Here is a 19,670-nt window from a genome sequence, read left to right as displayed (position 1 = left end):
GATTTTCTGGATATGGACAGAAACAGAATTCCAAATGAATTAGATTGTTACTTTCTTTCTGCTTGATTGTTTGCTAACGCGTCAGGATGTGTGCTTTCCACACCTAGTAAGACACCAAGTCTGTCTCATCAAAGTCTGCTAGACAAAAAAGTCTGCTTCACAATTATTGTTTAACTCATTAAATGAATGATATGCAGCTGATATGAAGCGCCCCCCCCATTGCGATGTCAACCCAATCTGAATGTGATAGACTAGATTAAAGAGGGAACTGACACAATCTGCAGGGTGAAGCGAGGTTACATTAAACTTAGACAGCTTTGTTTATTCCTGATTAGCAAAAGATTGCTTGCTTTGCATGTATAAAACAGTGAGGATTTCTCTTAAATATTACTATACTCTAGCCTGGGAAAACCCTGACGAACTTGCAAGTCAGTCTGGCCAAGAGCCCATTCAAGCCAATTCAATTTCCAATTTTTCCAAATCGAGGCACCAATCACAACCGTTGAGGCGGGCTTGACACGATGACGATAGCGCAGCGACGGCAAGCAGCTTTCTGTTTACATTCAACACGACGGCCACCGAAGCGCAGCAACCCGTTGATGCCGCTGTCGCTGCTTCGTCACCCGGATCGTTGGTCTGATTGGTTGAAGGACTATCCAATGCGCCCAGAGGCATTTGAGCGGCGTCCGTTGGTGACGCCCCTTTGGAAATGAGCTGTGAATGAAGCTTGCCCGGACCCACTCTGTTACAACTGAGAAGGGTCTGGTGTCAACCAGGCTAACTATACTCTGTTTACCCACATTATCTTAAATATTGTGTCATATACAGATACATAGACAGTTTTTCTTTAAAATGTCCCCAAAACAGGTGTTGCAAAGGTGTTTGTCTTATATGTGGAACAGTATTTTCACCACTCAGCCATGTCTTAATATCAAGAAAGCCTACACACAGTTGCAGTGCTCTCTGTTCAATGTGAATGGTGAACGACAGTTATTACAGGTGTATACGTGATCAGTCAGGCGTCCCGTTCTGCCAGCAGTCTCACATGGCGAGATGTGACGACGGACGAACACTGTTGCCTGATAGCGAGATGGGACGCCAGTTGCGTCCATTCTCAATGTGCAGCGCTGCACGACGCCATGCGGCGCGGCTGAATGCAGCTGGTTTGGGACGGTTCGGGCTGAACAGTTGCCGACATGGTGAGACGCAGCTGTCTCTCTGAAGCGACGCCTTTACAGCTTGACACCAGCAGCGGACGGGTGGCAGGAAGACAGAGGACGGACAAAAGGCTTGGCTCATTCCCTCGGTGCTCCTGTCTTACCCCTTCACATTCTCAGATGGCTCATCACCCCCACCCCCAATTTCCCGCTTATCACTTTTTATAGCGGTACACTCGCACACTGAAAGAAAGACGTAGCTCCGACCCTCCAGGTAGTCTCCAGGGAGGTCCACGCCTAATTAACCAGCAGCCTTTTGACATCGTTCAAAGCGTGTGGCCACCAGCTCTCAGGGCTGAGTTACCATTGTGTGTTTTGGCCCCACTGCTCTCTCCTCAACTCTTCACACACATTTTAACTATTTAACAACAGCAAATTGTGAAATGGTGAAATGGAGGTTGAATGCCACCTGGTTAGATCTGACACTCGGCGACGTGGCCGCTTCCGGGCTCAGTTTGGTCGGTGGACGCAGGCTTTTGGCGGCTGGCAGCTGCTGTAGGTGGGGCAGGTTTAGACGTGGTGTCAGCGTGGGTTTGTGGGATCATCTCTGTTTACCTTTTGGGGGGGGGGGGACCACCTGTCTTGTTCCTCACCCGGCCTGTTAAGACCGTTTCAGGATGTAGTAACCAGCAGTGGACGATCTTTGGTGGTCTCTGTTTTCTTTTTCTCTGCTGGAGGTTCTTTCTGGCTCACAGCTCACACTCTGGCCTCTGGCAGCAGCAAGTGAAGTGAGAATTGAGTTGTCTGTCCGTCTCACCGTTGGTCTGAAGAGACCAACGTCATCCTACGTCACCGGTTTTTGGATTGAAACAGGAGCTTTCCTCCTTTCTCACTGGGTTAGAGCTGGGCAGTATATCAATATTATATCATCGATATATGAGACTGGATATCGTCTTAAATTTTGGATATCGTAATATCGTGAGATGACACAACTGGTCTGTTCCTGGTTTTAGAGGCCGCATTACAGTAAAGTGATGTCATTTTCTGAACTTACTAGACTGTTCTAGCTTTTCTGTTATTTGCCTTTACCCACTTAGGCCTAATAATTGTATCCACATTGTTGGTGATTATTTATCAAAACTCACTGTGTTTTAATATTTTGTGAAAGCATCAATAGTCACACTACACACTACAACATCGCCACAATATCGACATTGAGGTATTTTGTCAAAAATATCGTGATAATTGATTTTTTTCCATATCGCCCAGCTCTACACTGGGTATGAACTCTGGTGATCATGTGGCTTGTTTGTGGGGTTGATGTGCTTACTTGTACTGATGATTGTAAAAAACAAAAACTACTGTTCAGTAGCGAGTGAGATTATTTGCTGTCCATCAATATGTTTTATCTCAAGTTGGGGTTCTGGCACCTGCTGACAAGACATGGTTTTTCTTATTCCTCTTTTTTATTTCCATACAACACGTTTGACTCTCAGAATAAAAGAGGGCTGCTTGTCAGGTTATCTATAGTGTTACCTTCTTATGAATATTTCTATGATGTCGCTGACTCATCCTTCTTATTTATTCTTACAATCCTAGCAACAGTACTGGCAGAAAATGCATTGTTTACCTTAATTGTGTATATTAAATATTCGCCCAAATTTCATGAAGCGCCTGCAACTCTTCGCCTGACCAGTTCACGACTGTTTGAAACTGATCCACTGATAAAAATGTGGCTTCAAAATGTCCACTTGTAGATTTAGACCAACATTCTTGATTAACGCCAACCTGTGCTCAGCTTCTGCCACTGACTATCCCTGTGGCACTTTTAACAATACCTTCTCCTTTGCTGGAAGGCTTTTATTGTGAAAGTCAGCCGAAGAAGCACGATAACATCAGAAAAAGTTGTAGTCTATAATTGTTCTCGGGCAGCACTTTGCCCCTGTACTGCTTGTGTTCCGTTTTTTTTTCTTCAACTCAGCTTTTCAGGCAGTTAAAGCTCTAAGATCTTTCTGCTTAAGATCAATTAACTGCTGAGATGATTCGACTGTACCTGCTCCACTTAGGCTAAACATCCTTTAATAGTCTGATGTATTGTCGCTAAATTTGGACTTACAGCTCAAAGTGATCTACTGTCCCTACAAAACAGCCAAGCATGTGATCTGCTATCTGTGTAATGCATCAGAGGCTTGTCATGCTGGTACTCTTGAAAGTACAGTGCTGTGTGTGTGTGTGTGTGTGTGTGTGTGTGTTCAGTTCTGCATTTCCTCTGCTTCTAGTATTCTTCTTCTACAACAAACTGCTTGTTGAATTTACAAAAAGATGAAAGGAAATAATTTCCAACATTCTTCTATTGAAGAAATTTGAACGTTGAATTGAATATAAAAGGCACCACTAAAAAAAGAATGACAGTTATATTTTAAAGTGCAGTTTTCTACAAATATTTTCTTTCAACTAACACAAAACATCTCTTGAGTGTCTTTGGCGATATGTCGCAGCCAATCGCGATGTGTTTATTGGGCCAGCTGACATCGCGATGGTGATTAAAAAAAAAACCGATATATTGTGCAGCCCGTGTGTGTGTAAGAAAGGGAGAAAGAAGGAGATCAAAGTGGATTTTGTGGTTGTGACTCACATTCTCATACTTGTTAAATCTGTGTGTTGATCTTTCACTCGTTATTATCACTCTCATCAGTTAACATCAGGATCTTGTTTCCTCCTCGATACTTGCTGACGTTGTGATTATTTTTGCTGGCAGGGTAACAGGACTGTAAACTAATGTTTGCATTGTTTATTGGCACTTATTATAACCTAATAACTCTCTGAAAACATACTAAAATGGTTAGCAAGTTCTATGGCAAAATGGATAAAACCTTCTGTCACTTCATATGGCATTAGCCAAATATTTTGTAAAATTATACATTTTGGAATGTAATTTGAGAAAGCATTTAATAGACAAACAAACAGTCCTTATTTGATTTGCAACACTTTCCACAACGGTCTAGTACAACCAGAAATATTAAAGGCATGGACACAAACCAAAATCTCTACTTGTTGACATATCTCTTGCCGTCATCTTGCCATGTATATTGTCATATTGCCCATTCGTATTTTCAGTCCTGGTACGTACACATACATGTGCAGTACAGTGCATACAGTATGATGGTTTCTTTGGCTCTGGTCGGAGCCAGTGGCCTGTTTGACATGTGCATGGCCTGTGATGTGGCTTCATGTTGACACAACTTCTGCTCCAGACTCTAATTTAGCTCATTGCAAAATAAAAAAAACAAAAAAACGCACAAACACATCTGAATAAAACACACGTATGCTTAAAGTTACAAATCCAGCACAGCTCACAACACTGCAGTATAATCATAATAATGTTGTACTATGGCGTATCAGGAATTGGTCTTAGTTTGGGATTTTCAGTAATTAGTGTGTTTACACCAGCCACGTTTTGCGTGAATTGTGTGGCACGATTGCATACAAAATCAATGCAAAGACGCGACACGTAAATTTACATCTATCTCATATCTGCGTGAGTTGAAATATTTAAACTCAAGCGATCAAACTTGCGCAAGTGACACGACACAAAGCAAATTTACACGGCCAGTGTGAACACCACTAACCCCGGGCGTCTGAGGACTGCAGGGACTACAGACTGCTCAAGAAAATTAGACAGACAACTTTACAGACAGGAAGACTTGGATGACGCCATCCCCGGTTCCCCTACTGTTAGCGGAGAGTTCTTGAAACAAGGGGAGGGAAGAGGAACAAAGTGGGGAAGAGAAGGGAGGCATCTGAAGGGGAAGTGTGAAGAGGGGATGGTGGAAAGACAAGACTGAGGAGAAAGAGAGGGAAATGAAAAGAAAGAGGCCATTAATTTAGTGCTGTGGGAGGGATCTGAAGGTTACTGAGCTTTCTCTGCCAGACCCTCCTGGGTTGACTGATGCCTTTGTGAGGAGGCCAGGAACCATACACACACACACACACACACACACACACACACACACACACACACACACACACACACACATGCACGTTCCAAGAAACTCTGGGTTTGTTGCGGCAGGCCAGTTTTAGCAAAATAGGCACACACACACACACACACACACAGATGGCCATTAATGGGCTTCAAAGTGAGAGCAAAATGGGAAACCTTTATTTCCTCTCCTAGACGTGATTTGCTGTGATGCGTCTGAAAATGTGGTGACTCTGTTTTTCTCTACTGTGGTGGGAAATCAGAGCAGAGTGTACAGAATGTATAGACTGTGTGTGTGTGCGTGTGTGTGTTTCCCTATGTATTTTTGGATACCGTGTTTGTCATATGCACACTGTCAGCGAAAAGGGGCATGTTAAAGGGCCCATGAGCAATGTGTTTGGTTAAAGAAAATATTATGTATTTAATGTTATTGTAATAAAATTATATTTCCTATTAATCAAAATTAGTCGATTGGCAGTAGTGAGAGATTGATGAAGTTTCATAGAATGTTAATGTCCTCTTTGACTAAAGCTCCTGCTGTTTACAGAAGTAAAGTGGGGCAGTAAAGTAAAGCCCTCTGACATTTTGTGGATGGCTGTAACCAGACAGGGACGCAGAAAAACATTATTTATTTTTTTTCCCACCTAGACATAGCTAAAATATTTTCTTTTAACTTATGCTTTACTGAAATTACTTCTTAGGGGCTCTGAAAGAAGTAAAAACAAGTATTTGCTTAGCCTGACAAGCCAGACCCACATAGAGATGTTGGGTCTGGGAACTCACCATTGGCAGGGCTCAATCCGAGGGGCGGGATAAACGGTTGTCTTTCAAATTCCCTCTGCATGCAATAGGATAGCGCTACAACCAACCAGAGCAACACTAGTTGATAGATTAAACTTTAGCCGTATCCGGTCGGCAAAACTCCGAACACGTCTTCCTTTTTTAAGAATGACTTCAGTGCCGTTCTTTTCTCAAAGAAAATCTGAACTCCAAGTCTTCTAGAGTCGCGGCCAAAGCCGATTCGAAAGACCGCTGTTCGCCAGCAGCAGCAGCCATCTTCTTTGTTTTCAAGTAGCATGGAATTCACGCGGAACCGTCGCAACTCTGCCGTCATTATGTTAATCCCGCCCACCGACTCTATCTTTGGCTAACTGCAGACACAAAACATGGCCAAATGTAACTTCTGACAAGGGGCCACAAATAGACATGTCTTATCCGTAAGTGATTATACATCAGGACAGTAATTATAAAGAATTTGTAAAAAATACAATCAAATGTAAATAAGAAGTTTAAATTTAAATATCAAGACGGCAGTATGCAGGCGTAATTGGAAAACAATGTATAAAATGATTTCATACAAATAAGTTAAGAATGAAAAAAAATTACAAACGCATCGACGACTTAAACTGAAAAATAATTTGAAATGTTGTGTTTTGCTTGTATCATACATCCCTGTTTTAAGTGACACCTTTGTTTTCTGTCAGGCAGGTAAATAGACTAAACTCTCATTTTTGAACTCATCATTATTCACTTCATTAATCACTATAGCGATAGGTGTCAGTACAGTCCACCAGCACTGTCAGATCAGTTGTTTTTTGAGGACGAGAAAGAACCTTCAATGGGAAAATCCACACAAAAAACTCAATTGGCGCAGCTTTTAAAAGACACTCGTCCTATTTATAACACCTCTTTACGCTGAAAAGTCAAAACTAACCTGAGGCTACAGCTGCGTACTCACGGTCATTATACTATCTCTCTCTGTGAAACATACAACACACACATGTTTATATTCTGACAGAAGAGATTAATTTAATGAAAGCCATTCATATTAAGATTGGGCATGTTTATTGCCCTCAGAAGGTTTATGAAGTCTCATTTCAACATGGTGACATAGTGTGTGGCTGTATGGAGTGCATTAGTCTGTAGTTTATAGTACACAGCTTGTTGGAGCGGTGATAGACAAGCTGCATGGCAGACGGCAGCCCAGAAAAAATGCAGCGAAATGCCAATGCTAAAACAAGGAAAGCAGCACATGAACATAGCTGAGTTCAGACTGAACTGCCATTTTGTTACCATTGCAGCATCTTGGTATTACATTAGAGGCATTATGCATTTGGCAGAGGGGGTTCATTTGTCACTGTTCTGCTGGAGAGTTAAATACTTCACACTTGGATTGGGGTTTAAGTCACTTACTTCATTCCCTGAGGACAAGACTTCAAAGCAACATCGTTTCAATTTCTAGTTTTGACCCAATCAAATCAAAATAATTATAATTTTTTTTTTAAATGGCATCAGGCAGCATTGCATACCCACAAAGCTTGAATATTTAAGTAAGGCCTGTGCGTTGGAAGGGCATGGACTCAGCTATTTAAAAGCACTATTACAGCGCTTTGAAAAGAAAAATTCAGCATTGGTAGACCTGAAAGACTTGCAGTGGGCTTGAGACTCGATTTGGGACCTGCCTTGACAAGATTTGAGACCTGACAGACTTTAGACCTGACCTGGACCCATCAAAAAATGTAAAAACTCATGACGTTCCAAACCTTAGTCCCATGTACAAAGGCAGGATAGTCTCCTGTTGTTTCTCCAGCAGGGGAACAACCATTCACATAAGAAACATCACCTTTGAATCCCCTGACAAACTTTCCAATATGGGTAGTGATTCAAAGAGCTGGAACCAAGTTTTATTTTTAATCTGCATAAGATTAAATAGATGAAGACATACTTTGATCCTGCATGAGGAAATTACTCTTTTTATAGAGTCTCAGGTGGATTTGATGCTGCAGCATAAATCATATCGAGAATCACATTCAAGTACACTAAACAGATTTTTGCACACATGGCTGTGGTTTTCTGAAACTGTTGTCACACATACAGAAGGGCAAGTAGGGAGTAGTTAGGGAGGACCATTATATCATAGTAAAAAAAGTCAGTTTTATTATTCAGCTGGATTTCTGGGTTTGGCCCGAGAACATACAGAACCGCCGTCCTGTCGTGTGTGTTACAGTAAACATCCTCCCTGTCTGACTCCTTTGCAGCCAGCCTCCTCCTCCTCCTCCTCTGCTCAATGTTGTGTTGTAGGGGCTCAGAGGCAGGTGTGTGCCCACCTAGTTTTGCATTGCCAGACCTTCCTCCACAGCGCTGCAGAGGAAGATCTGGCTAGTCTACACAACATTTTTGGATAGGAGAAAGACGTGCTCTGGTTTATTGGCATTTCTTTAAACCAATCACAATCGTCTTGGGCGGCGCTAAGCGCTGGACGCAGCAACGGTGCCTCAAAATAGCCTCAGGAAGGAACTTGTTTTGGTGGAACGTGTGTACGTTCAAAGGATGTTTTAGTCATAAAACAAGTCTAGCTAGCTGTCTGGATTTACTCTGCAGAGATCTGAGGAGCAGTTAACCATAGTCCTCATAAATCGACTGGTGTTTAAAATTACAACAAGCAGAAGGTGAGAGTCATCCGGACGAAAATTAGGGACATCCCGCCGAACTTCCTGCTGCACCGGAGCTATTCCGTAATTTGAAATGTCGTCAGTATAGAGTAGTAGCCCGGAAATCCAGACCCAAATCCGAAAGATTAAGGGTCTGGCTATGAGTAATGAAAATGGCCCAACTCGAGGGGCGGCACCAAGCATGCATTTGAAAATATCACTGCACGCAATTGGATAACACTACGACCAATGTTTACTGACTGATTCTGTTATAGCTCGCCTCTGGCCCGCCTATATCAGATACACCGATGTGATTGGTGCAGCTCGGCTCCAAGGGCATGGGTAATGAGCATCATTACTCATTGCCAGAGTGACTCGGTGAGCAAATTCAAATTGTGCTCTTGCGAGAACTCTGGATTTCCAGGGTAATAGACTAGTGCCCACCTGCAGATTTAATACAATCACCTTTTATAGTCAGTGACGAGTAAATGACTGGAAAATGAGCCAGTTATGTATAACTTACAGAATCACTATTTGTTCATATGAATTCCAATACAAAACAAAGTCATTTGAACATGTCTGATCAGCTCTAACCCTCTCTTCCTCTGTGTGTGTGCAGGAGTCCAGGGCAGCGCTGAGTGTTCTTGTGGGAGGAACCACTTCACATGTGCGGTCAGTGCATTCGGAGAGTGTACCTGCATCCCCGCCCAGTGGCAGTGTGACGGAGATAACGACTGCGGGGACCACAGCGACGAGGACGGATGCAGTGAGTTTGCAATCCTTGTCTTTTCTTGTTGTTATCCTCCTTTATTTTTTTATTGACTCTTAATTGGTCCAATTTGAAACTTGCGTGAAGTAAATGGTACAAGCCTAATTACTGGTTTTGATGTGATTCCTTGATCCGTGTGTCTGCTCTTAGTTTACTTGGTCTGTGTGATCAAGTGGAAATCGATGATTGCCCAGTTGGTGACCGATGAAGTTGGACAGAGAGTTCTGCATTTCAAAATGATTGTAATGCAAACTTTTGTCTCTGATTTCAAAACATTTGTCGTAATTGATTAGGGAACCTGATGTAAGATCTGTCAGCCCTTTTTGTAAAGGTTCGTAAAAGTGACTCATTTTTTTTAATAACTTTCCTTGATTCATGTAAACATAGTTTTCCACAAAACCAGTGTAAGTGTAAGTAGCCAAACTTCTCAAATGGTAAATTATGTAAAAACACAAGCATCTGTACAAGATTTCTGTCTAAATAAAATCTTCTTAAAATCTTCTTTAAAAAATCAAAAACGTATACTTTTGGTTCTACAGACACATTTCGGTCAGTGCCAAAACACCCTTGGATGTTTATTTCTGTATTTAACATTTTGATATGGGTATTTATGAATGGATGTTTATTTTTTTAGTTGCTGGTTATACCAGCTTGACAAATGTGGTTGTTAAAAATAAACCAGCAGTTCTACACTGAATATTACCATGGTTCCTTTGAGCAAGACCTTAAACTCCCACTACTCAAACCAAGACTTCTAAATTTTAGATTTAGATTATTTATTTTTTTTGCTCAGTTTTCCTGCATAAATAGTGCAGAGTAGTACGGAAAAATATAATTGGGCCCATATGGATCCCATCATCACGCAGTGAAACAGGGAATGGGTCACTGGTCCAGGCGGGGTAGTATTTCTGATGCAGAGGCAGCGCAAGGCGCTCTGCGTGGTGTATGCCCCGTGCAGGAAAATGCTTGAGTGACTTCTGGCACCAGACAGTGTTTGGCTGGAGGGAAGTCTTGGCAGCAGAGCCAGACAGGAGTATTTTCCTGCAGAGCATGTCAGTTTGTCAAGTAGAGGAGATCTTCACCGCTCCTCTTTTGCACTTCTGTATATCGATGTGAAATGTCAATGTGAGGCTCGTCTTTTTTTCTTAGAGAAGCAGATGCTGCCCTTTTGTTTGACACTTCCTAAGCCTCTTTGAGAGGTGTGTGTGTGTGTGTGTTTGTTTATGTTCTGTCTCCATCAGTCTTCTTCTGTCACATTAATCTAGTTAGGGGTTGGGAGAGGGGATGCTAAGTGTTATTGATCTCTAGCCAGTTGAATGTTCAGTGAGCCTGATCGCCGCATATCGATCTGTGGTGCGTTACTTATTTAAGGAGACACATGGAAGCAGCTGACAGATATCCGAGCATCTAGCTGGACCTTCCTAATCCATTAGTACTGTCTGATCGATCCTCCGCTCCACCGCTCTGCAGCCGCACGGCTCTAGGACTCACTCCATTCAATCTCGTAACCACGGAGCTCATATCACAGAGATCCATGCTGTGTAGAAGCCATACATTTGATGATGAAATGATGAATACTTTTAGAACTCAAGCCTACAGTATACACCATTTTTTGGCAACCTGTGATGTGGGATTGCAACTAGAAGTAGATTTGTTTTAACGGGGAACAGGCCAAAATGGTCGGGAACTGGTTTGAGTTATAGACTTAATAATTAATCGATTTATCACCTAATAATACAGTATATGAATCCCTTGGTAATTCAAGAGATAATTTTAGAGAAAATCCAGTAGAGAAAGGCGTCAGATTTTAATAGTTCCCAGCTTAGTATATTGTGGTTTTATGATACTGAAATATATTTATGTAGCTGCACTGTAAAAGCCCAACTAGTAGGGACAAGAGATACAAATTAGCAATAGCTATGAACTCTCTGTGCACCACATCAGTTTCATGCTCTGATTTGGAACTATGTTAAAGTGCCCATATTATGAAAAAATCACTTTTTCTGGGATTTGGGGTGTTCTTTTGTGTCTCTGGTGCTTCCACACACATACAAACTTTGAAAAAAATCCATCCATGCTGTTTAGAGTGAGATACGGTTTCTGAATGTGTCCTGCCTTCAGTCTCTGGGTGAGCTGGTCACGGCTTGTGACGTCACAAGCCGAAACGAGCAGGCTAACCGCAAGCATTAGCTCGTAGCGTTAGCATGCTAACGCTAATGCTAACGCTAGCATGCTACCTCGTTCTCAATAGCAAAGCACTGCTACAACACACACAAGTTCACCATAATCTACAAAAGAACTACTTACATGTGCGCCCTCATTTAGAAGTCTCCCAGCTAATCCGGCCTTGTAACTGACTGAAGTTGTAGAAACAGCCTTTCTTTTACTGTCTATGGAGCTAGCTAGCTGACATGATCTACATCTGAGCTACTGGGCATGTGCAAGTGCAATCAAAGATAGTACAGAAGAAGAAGAAAAGAGGTCTCACTCTGTAGCTAAAACAGAGACCAGGTAAAAAGAGGATCTGCAGCAGTGAGAGAGACCACTGCAGTACAACAAAAATATGATGTTTTTTGAAAATTAAACCATGTAAACCTATTCTGGTACAACCTTAAAATACAATTATGAACCTGAAAATGAGCACAATATGGCTGCTTTAAATAGCAGTGTCCCTATCAAATCAAATACATTTGTGTGTGTGTTTGCATGGTGTGTTTGTGTGTCACTGAGGAGAGTGGAGGCCCACGTGACTCGCCTTCTATTACACTGATTGAATCAAGCAAGTCGGATCGTAAAACCATAGAGTGACATTTTATGGTTTTTAACAACGAATTGAATTTAGAGAGAGAGAGAGAGAGAATGAACACACACAGATATCTCTTTTCAGCAGAATTGTAGCAGTGTAGTTTGTGGCATCCAGACTCTGTTTGAACTTTAACTTATTTATCATTTAAACCAATTTAACAATTACCAGAGAAAGCACAATTGTCCTGACTCACCCTGGAGGTGTGTGTGTGAGAAACTCCGGAGAATAGGAGCGGAGGCAAAGTGGCCGACTGTGGCTATGAAGCTATCCGTGTAAACTTCTAATCTAATTACGATGTGGGAATCATGTGGAAATTGTGTAGTGCACATGTGGCTGTTCTGTGTGCAGTGCTTGTGTCGTGTGATTGCGTTCCCCCATATAAAGTTTCATAGCTGCACAGAGACTAAAGAGGGAGTTGCAGAAGAGTTGATGAGGGACTGAGAAGAACATCCACAAATTCTCTTTGTACAGCGTGTGTGTGTGTGTGTGTGTGTGTGTGTGTGTAGTAAAGGATAAATTATGTGCTGTTGTGAATGTTATAGTAGGAACTCTATCTAACTCTAAAGGAGTTGTTGGTGTGTGACGGTGAGGAGGAAATGGTCTTTACAGCCGGCCGCTCTCCTCCTTACCCCACATGTTACATCCGTCTGTTTGTAGTGGACCACACTGGGTAGAAGGCGGGTGGGGGGGGCTCTTTCCTTGGGGATCATAAATCTACCCATTTAAAGACCAACATTTAGTTAAAGGACCTAGCTAGTGTGTTGCATACATTTTATCTCCCTATGTACAAATCCTGTATTCAATACATTTTCACTGATCATCTTTAAATGACAGTAGGAATAATACCTCCAGAAATGTAAATCTGTATGGTTTTATTTTCATTAAGAGTTGAACATTGATCGTGATTATTACATTATTTTTGTCAATGTTATGTTATCGTTTAGATCAAGGATTTTCAACAGGGGGTCCTCAGAGTCAATGCGGGGGGGGGGGGGGGTTCCAAATTATTGTTAATTTAGGAAAGTTTTGAAATCATGCCAACAATGATTAGGCTATTTTAATAGCTTAGTATTCTATGCAAAAAAGGTATGTATAAAGGCTTTAGGCCGCCCTTCGCATTATTGTAGGCCCAGTTTATTATGCAACTTCATTTTATACAATATATTTAGTAGTGGGTCCCTGATCCATCTCTCTTTCAGTTAAGGGGTCCTTGGCTTAAAAAAACGTTGAAGAGCCCTGGTTTAGATGGTAATTAAGGCTGGGCAAAACACATCGGCATCAATATATGAAGCTAGATACCGTCTTCAATTTTGGATATCGTGATATCGTGATATGACACAAGTGTTGTCTTTCCTGGTTTTAAAGGGTGCATTAGAGTAAAGTGATGTTATTATCAGAATTGACCAGACTGTGTTTACCAGCTGTTTTATTTTTTGCCTTTATCTACGTATTCATTATATCCACAGTACTGATGATTCTTTATCAAATCTCATGTTTTGTGAACTCACCAATAGTCAACCCTACAATATTTCAGAATATCGACATCGCATGTAGGGCTGCACAGTATGAGGAAAATATGCAATATGCGATAACGTTTGTTGAAAAACACGATAATAATACTTGCGATAAATAAACAGATATTAAAGTGTACTCAGTTCTGCTGCTTTCAGTATTCTGCTAAAATACAACACATTGTTGAGTTTAAAACAAAGGAAAGGAAATCATTTCCTTCTTTATTTTTTTTAACAAATTGAACACTGAATTGAACGTAAAAGGCACCACTAAAAAATGGAATGACAGTTACATTTTAAAGTGCAGTTTTCTGCCAATATTTTCTTTCAACTAACACAAACAATCTCTGGGTGTCTTTCGCGATATGTCGCAGTCTTTTGCGATATGGTTATTGCTGCAGTTGATATTGCGATGACGATAAAAAAAATCCGATATACTGTGCAGCCCTAATCGCATGTATTTGGTCACAAGTATCATGATATTTGACTTTCTTCATATCACCCAGCTCTAACGGTAATGCAGTTCAAGAGCAAATTTATTTAAAAAAAAAAATGCATTGCTTTGGGGGCAGATGTCCTTCTCCCCAACCAAAAGTTGAGCCAGGTTTAAATATTTTGGCAGAAGACCCTGTTCCCTCTGCGTTGGCAGCCCCCCCCGCTGGGTAAACAGACTGAATGAGGAGGCTGCATTTTTCGCACAGGAATGAAGTCGGTCTAAACACAGCCTTTAAATCGAAGGAAGAAGATGCACGGGTGATCTTTGTGAGCCACAGTGCAGAAATAGAACACCGAATTTAGTGCTTGGTGCAAAAGATGTTAAAAGATTAGATTGCTTGGCATCGTTCAGTTTCCTGACTGAACATGATACAGGTGTCTATGCCTCACTAGTCGAAGAGCAGGAAGAGCGCGTTACAGGGTCACACATCTCAAGGACAGGACACTAATTAGCCCTGAAGAAATTAATAACATCCGCTTTTTTCATTAATCCAGCTGTCTGAGCTCAGGGGGGCGTACATCACTCTGGGTGGCACATGGACAGAATAACACACTTCACTATGTTTGATTACAGGCCAAATGTATGAGCTGTGAGAGACTCTGTCATGAAGCACTGCTCCATTAGAGAAATATATGTTTATGTTCTTGGCACTCAGCTCCACGTCCATAAACCCTCATCAGCAGGAGAAGGAAGGTTACATGCTGCCTTTGTGAATCTGGTTCCTATGGAAATGGCAGCAAGTGTTCATTGTGTTGAAAGCTGCACAGTGAGAGGAGGCCAGCTGAAGTGGAAAGGGACTGAAAAGGGAGAAGGATTGAAAAAGTGATAAAGGAAGAAGCTTTGTGTTGTTCGTAATCCACTCTCTACCTCACCGAAGCTACTCATTTTATGTAACGGAAAGAAAACGTCATGTTTGTCATGCAGTAAAAGCATAATGCAAACAAGTATAGTTTTATAATTGTTACTTTTTTTAAAGATTACTTTTTGGGCGTGTTTGGCTTCATTTGACTTGTTGACCTGTAGTTTATTGCGATAGTATGAATAAGTGTGGGCGATGAGGCTTTGTAAAACTGCAGAAACTTTGTAAAAAAAAATGACACACCAACTCGCTGTGGTTGCACAGGATGTATTTTGTAACCAAAATCTACAATAATTCATCATGTTATGACTTCCCATGATCCCATTCAGACGTCTTCTTTATGACTTTTGTCTTATAATGATTTATATTCTTATAATTCTCTTATAACTTGTGTTTTATTACCCTTTTGTTTTTATACTTGTCTTAAATTCAGTCTCAAAGGAAATATTTTTTTCCCCTTTTCTAACCTGGGTGTTATTTTTTGTAGTTTTGGCCCTCAGTCATACAGTTCTATTTTTTTGTGCAATTGATTTATCCACGATGCAGCCAGAACAGTGTTTTCCTCTGAATGTGGCCTTCTGAACTCTTCTGAAAGTGGACATGGCCAAAAGTCTAATTGAGTCTGACTTATGTTTTGATCTTCTCTCATATCTTATCTGTATCTCAGTTTCCCTGATTTCTCCTCCCAGTTCAAGGCAAGAAAATGTATTAGCCCACTGATATAAGATGTTCATAACAACAGTAACCACAGCAGATAAGACTCGATAACCTTGGAAGACTTATACATCTTCTGTTGATTCACCATGCGTCCGTCCCCCCCCTCGCTGTTCCAGATAATCCTGCATGTTATTTCTCTCCCTGTATTTCACTTAAAGGCAGCTGCACACCGAGCCGATAATCGGCCGTTGGACAGTCTGGCGAGGTCGGTGACTCGAGTCTGTTCGGTGTGTTCCGTGCCGTCGTCCGTCCGAGACTCACCCGGAAATGGCAAGCGGAATGAGCGTGACTAAGCCTCTCAAAATCTGACGAAAATCTTTTAAACTGACCTTTGTCGATCTGAAATGAAGACAGATTCAGCAACTGTATGGCCTATTTCTCGCTTAAAATGTTTAGAGAAACACGTTTCGGTGAACTATTTTAGTACAATATGAGATTGTATTCTGAACAAGCCGCCATGACAGTCTGTCTTCGAATTTCCGGAGAAAACAAACCCACGTGACGCGTTCGTCCAATCAGCTGCCGGTTTTCATTTTTGGGCGACAATACAGATTAGCGCCGCCTGCTGCTATGGAGACGTATTACGTCTCGTCGCTTTGGTGTGTTCCGAGGCACTTTTTTTTTACCAACTCAGGGAGATTTATAAGTCCAACTGCCTTTTCTGCCAACGGTCGGCTGTCTGGTTGGTGTGTAACTGCCTTAAGAGAGCAGGACACGAGCACACACACACACACACACACACACACACACACACACACACACACACACACACTGCATGGACACACTTTTGGAGTCCTGCTGAGTTGAAAGCAAAGGAGATAGGTGTGTGTGTGTTTTGGGGGGGGGGGGGGGGGTGAGATGAAATGGAAGAGGTAAATCTCTGCTTTGCGTGATTGAAAGCACTGCATGAGGTTTGGCTTCCTCTGCTGTAGGCTCACACAAGCCTGTGAGGTTTGGGAAATGGGTGTGTACTAAAAAGTCAAATGCACACACTCCCAGTTATGCACATGCACAGTTATGTGTGGACCCTCCACTGGATGCATTTCAGGATATCTGTGAGGCATTCAAGGGCCTCCTGGTGGAGTTATATCTACCATATTTATGGGAAGAATCCATTTCTATGACCCGTTGACTTGATATTCAGGATTTCGTAATTGTTTGTTTGTTGTAATTATCTCATGAATTGTCACCTATGCTGATGTTTTAAAAAATTCCGAAGCCTGTGGAACTCACTATTTACCTATATCTGGTTGTTCCGCAACGTGATGGTGAAATGCAAGAAACAGAGTCATTCAGCATTTCTGAAAAGGGAACTAGGCAAAGTCTGTTATTGTTGTCAGTTGCCTAGCAACAGTGTAGTGTGCTGTACTTGACTTTGGAAATCACAGCCCATTGAGTTCATTAAGAAGCGTGCATCAGTGTTAAAGTCTTGAATTCAAGTCCTTCAAAGGTGATGAATGCTGTTGTTTGCTTCTTAAACAGTTGGACTTCATGTTTAAGAATATAATAACTTTCTGGTGTATTTCATCATACACAGGGCAGCTTTTAACAGCTTTCAGTTTAATTCAGTGTTAACCTGTATACACCTACAGATTTAAGATCAATTAAAACCTTGTTTATGTCACAATGACAGAAAAATCAAATGTGTCTGACATTCATGAAAATCAGTATGTGTCCCACTTTTGCAGACTAGTTAATCATACATTTCTGACATGAATGTGGACAAATCTGATCCCATTTAATTTGAGTTTTTCAGCAAAGCAACTCTAAATAAAGATGACTCTAATCTCCAGACGTCAGTCTTTTAGCCTGTGTCTGTTGCAAAGTATTTTAAGGGTGAGTTAGGCTTTTTGAAAAGGCTTAAGATATGTCTCTGGCTTAAATGAAGTCTAATCTTGACCCTTCACCCTAGATCAAACTTGAAACTAGTCTCGTGAACAAAACAAGTGAGGAATGAGCACAGCGTCATCGCTCCAACAATCTTAAACTCAAACTGGTTCTCACAAAGGCATTGATACAAACTCTCACACACACTCGTAAAACCACTAAAAAAGCACAAATACCCCCTCCGTTCCTTTAATCTACCTCTCTCTGCAGTCCTGGCCAATCAGAGAGAAGCTGTGACCGCGGGGGCTCAGCTGATCCAAAAGCAGAAGCTGAGAAGATTAGGACCCCATTCCCTCCTTCTCTATGTCAATTTCTCTCTCCATCCCTTCATGTATTCCTCCCTCCATACCTCCCTCTGCCTTTGCATCCTTCTTCTCTCTGCCCTCTGACCACAGGAAACCTGCAAACTCAACTCACTTTTCTTTTCACCCAAGGCTTTCTCATTTATTTCGCACTATGTGGTCCAGTTTGTTCCTTCGCTTAGTTTCTGTCTTCCTGTCTTTTTCTTCATGTCTTGTTTTTTTCCCCCCTCTTTCTGTCTCAGGATATGGCCCTAGTTGTTTGGACACATTAGCATAATCCTCCTCCTCCTTTTTCCTCATCCGCCCCTCCCAATGCTCACCCTCTACTCTCCTCCGCCTCCTTCTCCTTCCTAAATATTTACTCCCTGCTCAGTAAATGAGGGGAGCACACTTGTTCACACAGAAGAGGACATGATTAGAGGCTGATTGAGGGCAGAGAAAGAGACAGAAATAGAAAGAGAGAAAAAGAGCTTGTTGGCCTAAGGCCTGGCTTTACCTTCTTTGTCAATCTTGTATAAGCTTGTTTGAGTTTTTTTTTATCTTAAATGTGTTCTGTGTGTAATGAAACACAACAGAGGTGATGGATAAAGGTTTAAAAGTGATATGTGGAACAATATTACTATGTATTACAAATATGATTTTTTTTTTTTTAAAAAAAAAAAAAAAAAAAATCATTTTGACATTCTATAGACTATGGATTTATCGGTAATGAAAATAATTGTTCTTTTTACCCTTGAATTACTACTAAAATAAACATCCAAGGTGGAGAACATTAGTTGGTGTGCTGGTGTACATGTTGGAAGTGATTTTTATTTTTTTTCAGAAACTCTTGACAGTTCGGCTCGTTGCTCTGGAAGAGCAATGTCCTAATATATAATATCTCCTGTTATTGTCTTGTAAAGCAAATGATATCCCTTAACTTGCTCTCTGTCTGAATGCCGTGAAGCTTCGACCGTTGCCATCGTAATCGACATCCAACTCAGTATTTGAATGCTTCGTTGTTTTCATACAAGTTATTAACAGGGCCCCAGGAATCTGCGGACGGAGAATTCCGCAGAATTTCCCCCAGATTTTAAGCAGTGTAAAAAAATAAATAATAAACCTCAGGATGTCAACACATCTCCTAACCAGCAGAAAAACAGTCCACTAAATTCCGCAGATTTTTTAATTCTGGATTCCCGATTAAAATTGAGTATGGTTATTACATATACATTACCCCAAAATTCATCCATGCAATAAGCAATAGTAGTCCAACATTATTCATTATGCATCAACATTAATTATTATTAGTTAATAATCTCAGACAGACAGCGCTGTTTTGTGTGTGTGTGTGTGTGTGTGTGTGTGGGTGTGTGTGTGTGTGTGTGTGTGTGTGTGTGTGTGTGGGTGCGTCCGTGCTGCTGTTTTGTGTGCAGTACTGAAACGGAGTATGTCACTTAGTTCGGTTTCTTGCCTGCTGGATATTCGTGGTTAAGTTCCAGAAATATTTAGTCTCTGCTACGTTCTTAAGCGAGTGCTCTGATTAAAGGGAAACTTTTCAACCACAAGCGCTGCAGTACAGGCAGATGAACGGCGCCCTCTCTTTACCGTCACCGCCCGTAGCTCCTGGCTCTCCTGCTGGCAAAAGTTTGGCGAATGACGCGAGACATGTCAGTGTCGTATCGAGTCATTAACCCCCCACCCCCATCCGTTGAAGCTTTGAATAAATATTTCTCACCAAAGCTTCGAAGCCCTAAAAATGTTATTTGGGACA

The 19,670-nt window shown here is 41.5% G+C and overlaps 1 protein-coding gene across 3 annotated transcripts in view; it reads left to right on the top strand.

Annotated features, from left to right (window-relative positions):
- lrp4 (low density lipoprotein receptor-related protein 4) overlaps positions 1-19,670 on the top strand; it is a 140,584-nt gene that overhangs the window by 48,732 nt on the left and 72,182 nt on the right. For all 3 annotated transcript variants that reach the window (XM_031323572.2, XM_031323571.2, XM_031323573.2), the window contains exon 2: positions 9,190-9,336. In XM_031323572.2, coding sequence (XP_031179432.1) covers positions 9,190-9,336 — 147 coding nt within the window. The remainder of the gene's footprint in view (positions 1-9,189; positions 9,337-19,670) is intronic.

Source organism: Sander lucioperca, chromosome 3 (genome assembly GCF_008315115.2).
Source record: "Sander lucioperca isolate FBNREF2018 chromosome 3, SLUC_FBN_1.2, whole genome shotgun sequence".
Taxonomy (NCBI): domain Eukaryota; kingdom Metazoa; phylum Chordata; class Actinopteri; order Perciformes; family Percidae; genus Sander; species Sander lucioperca.
This window is presented reverse-complemented; position numbering and strand designations above follow the sequence as displayed.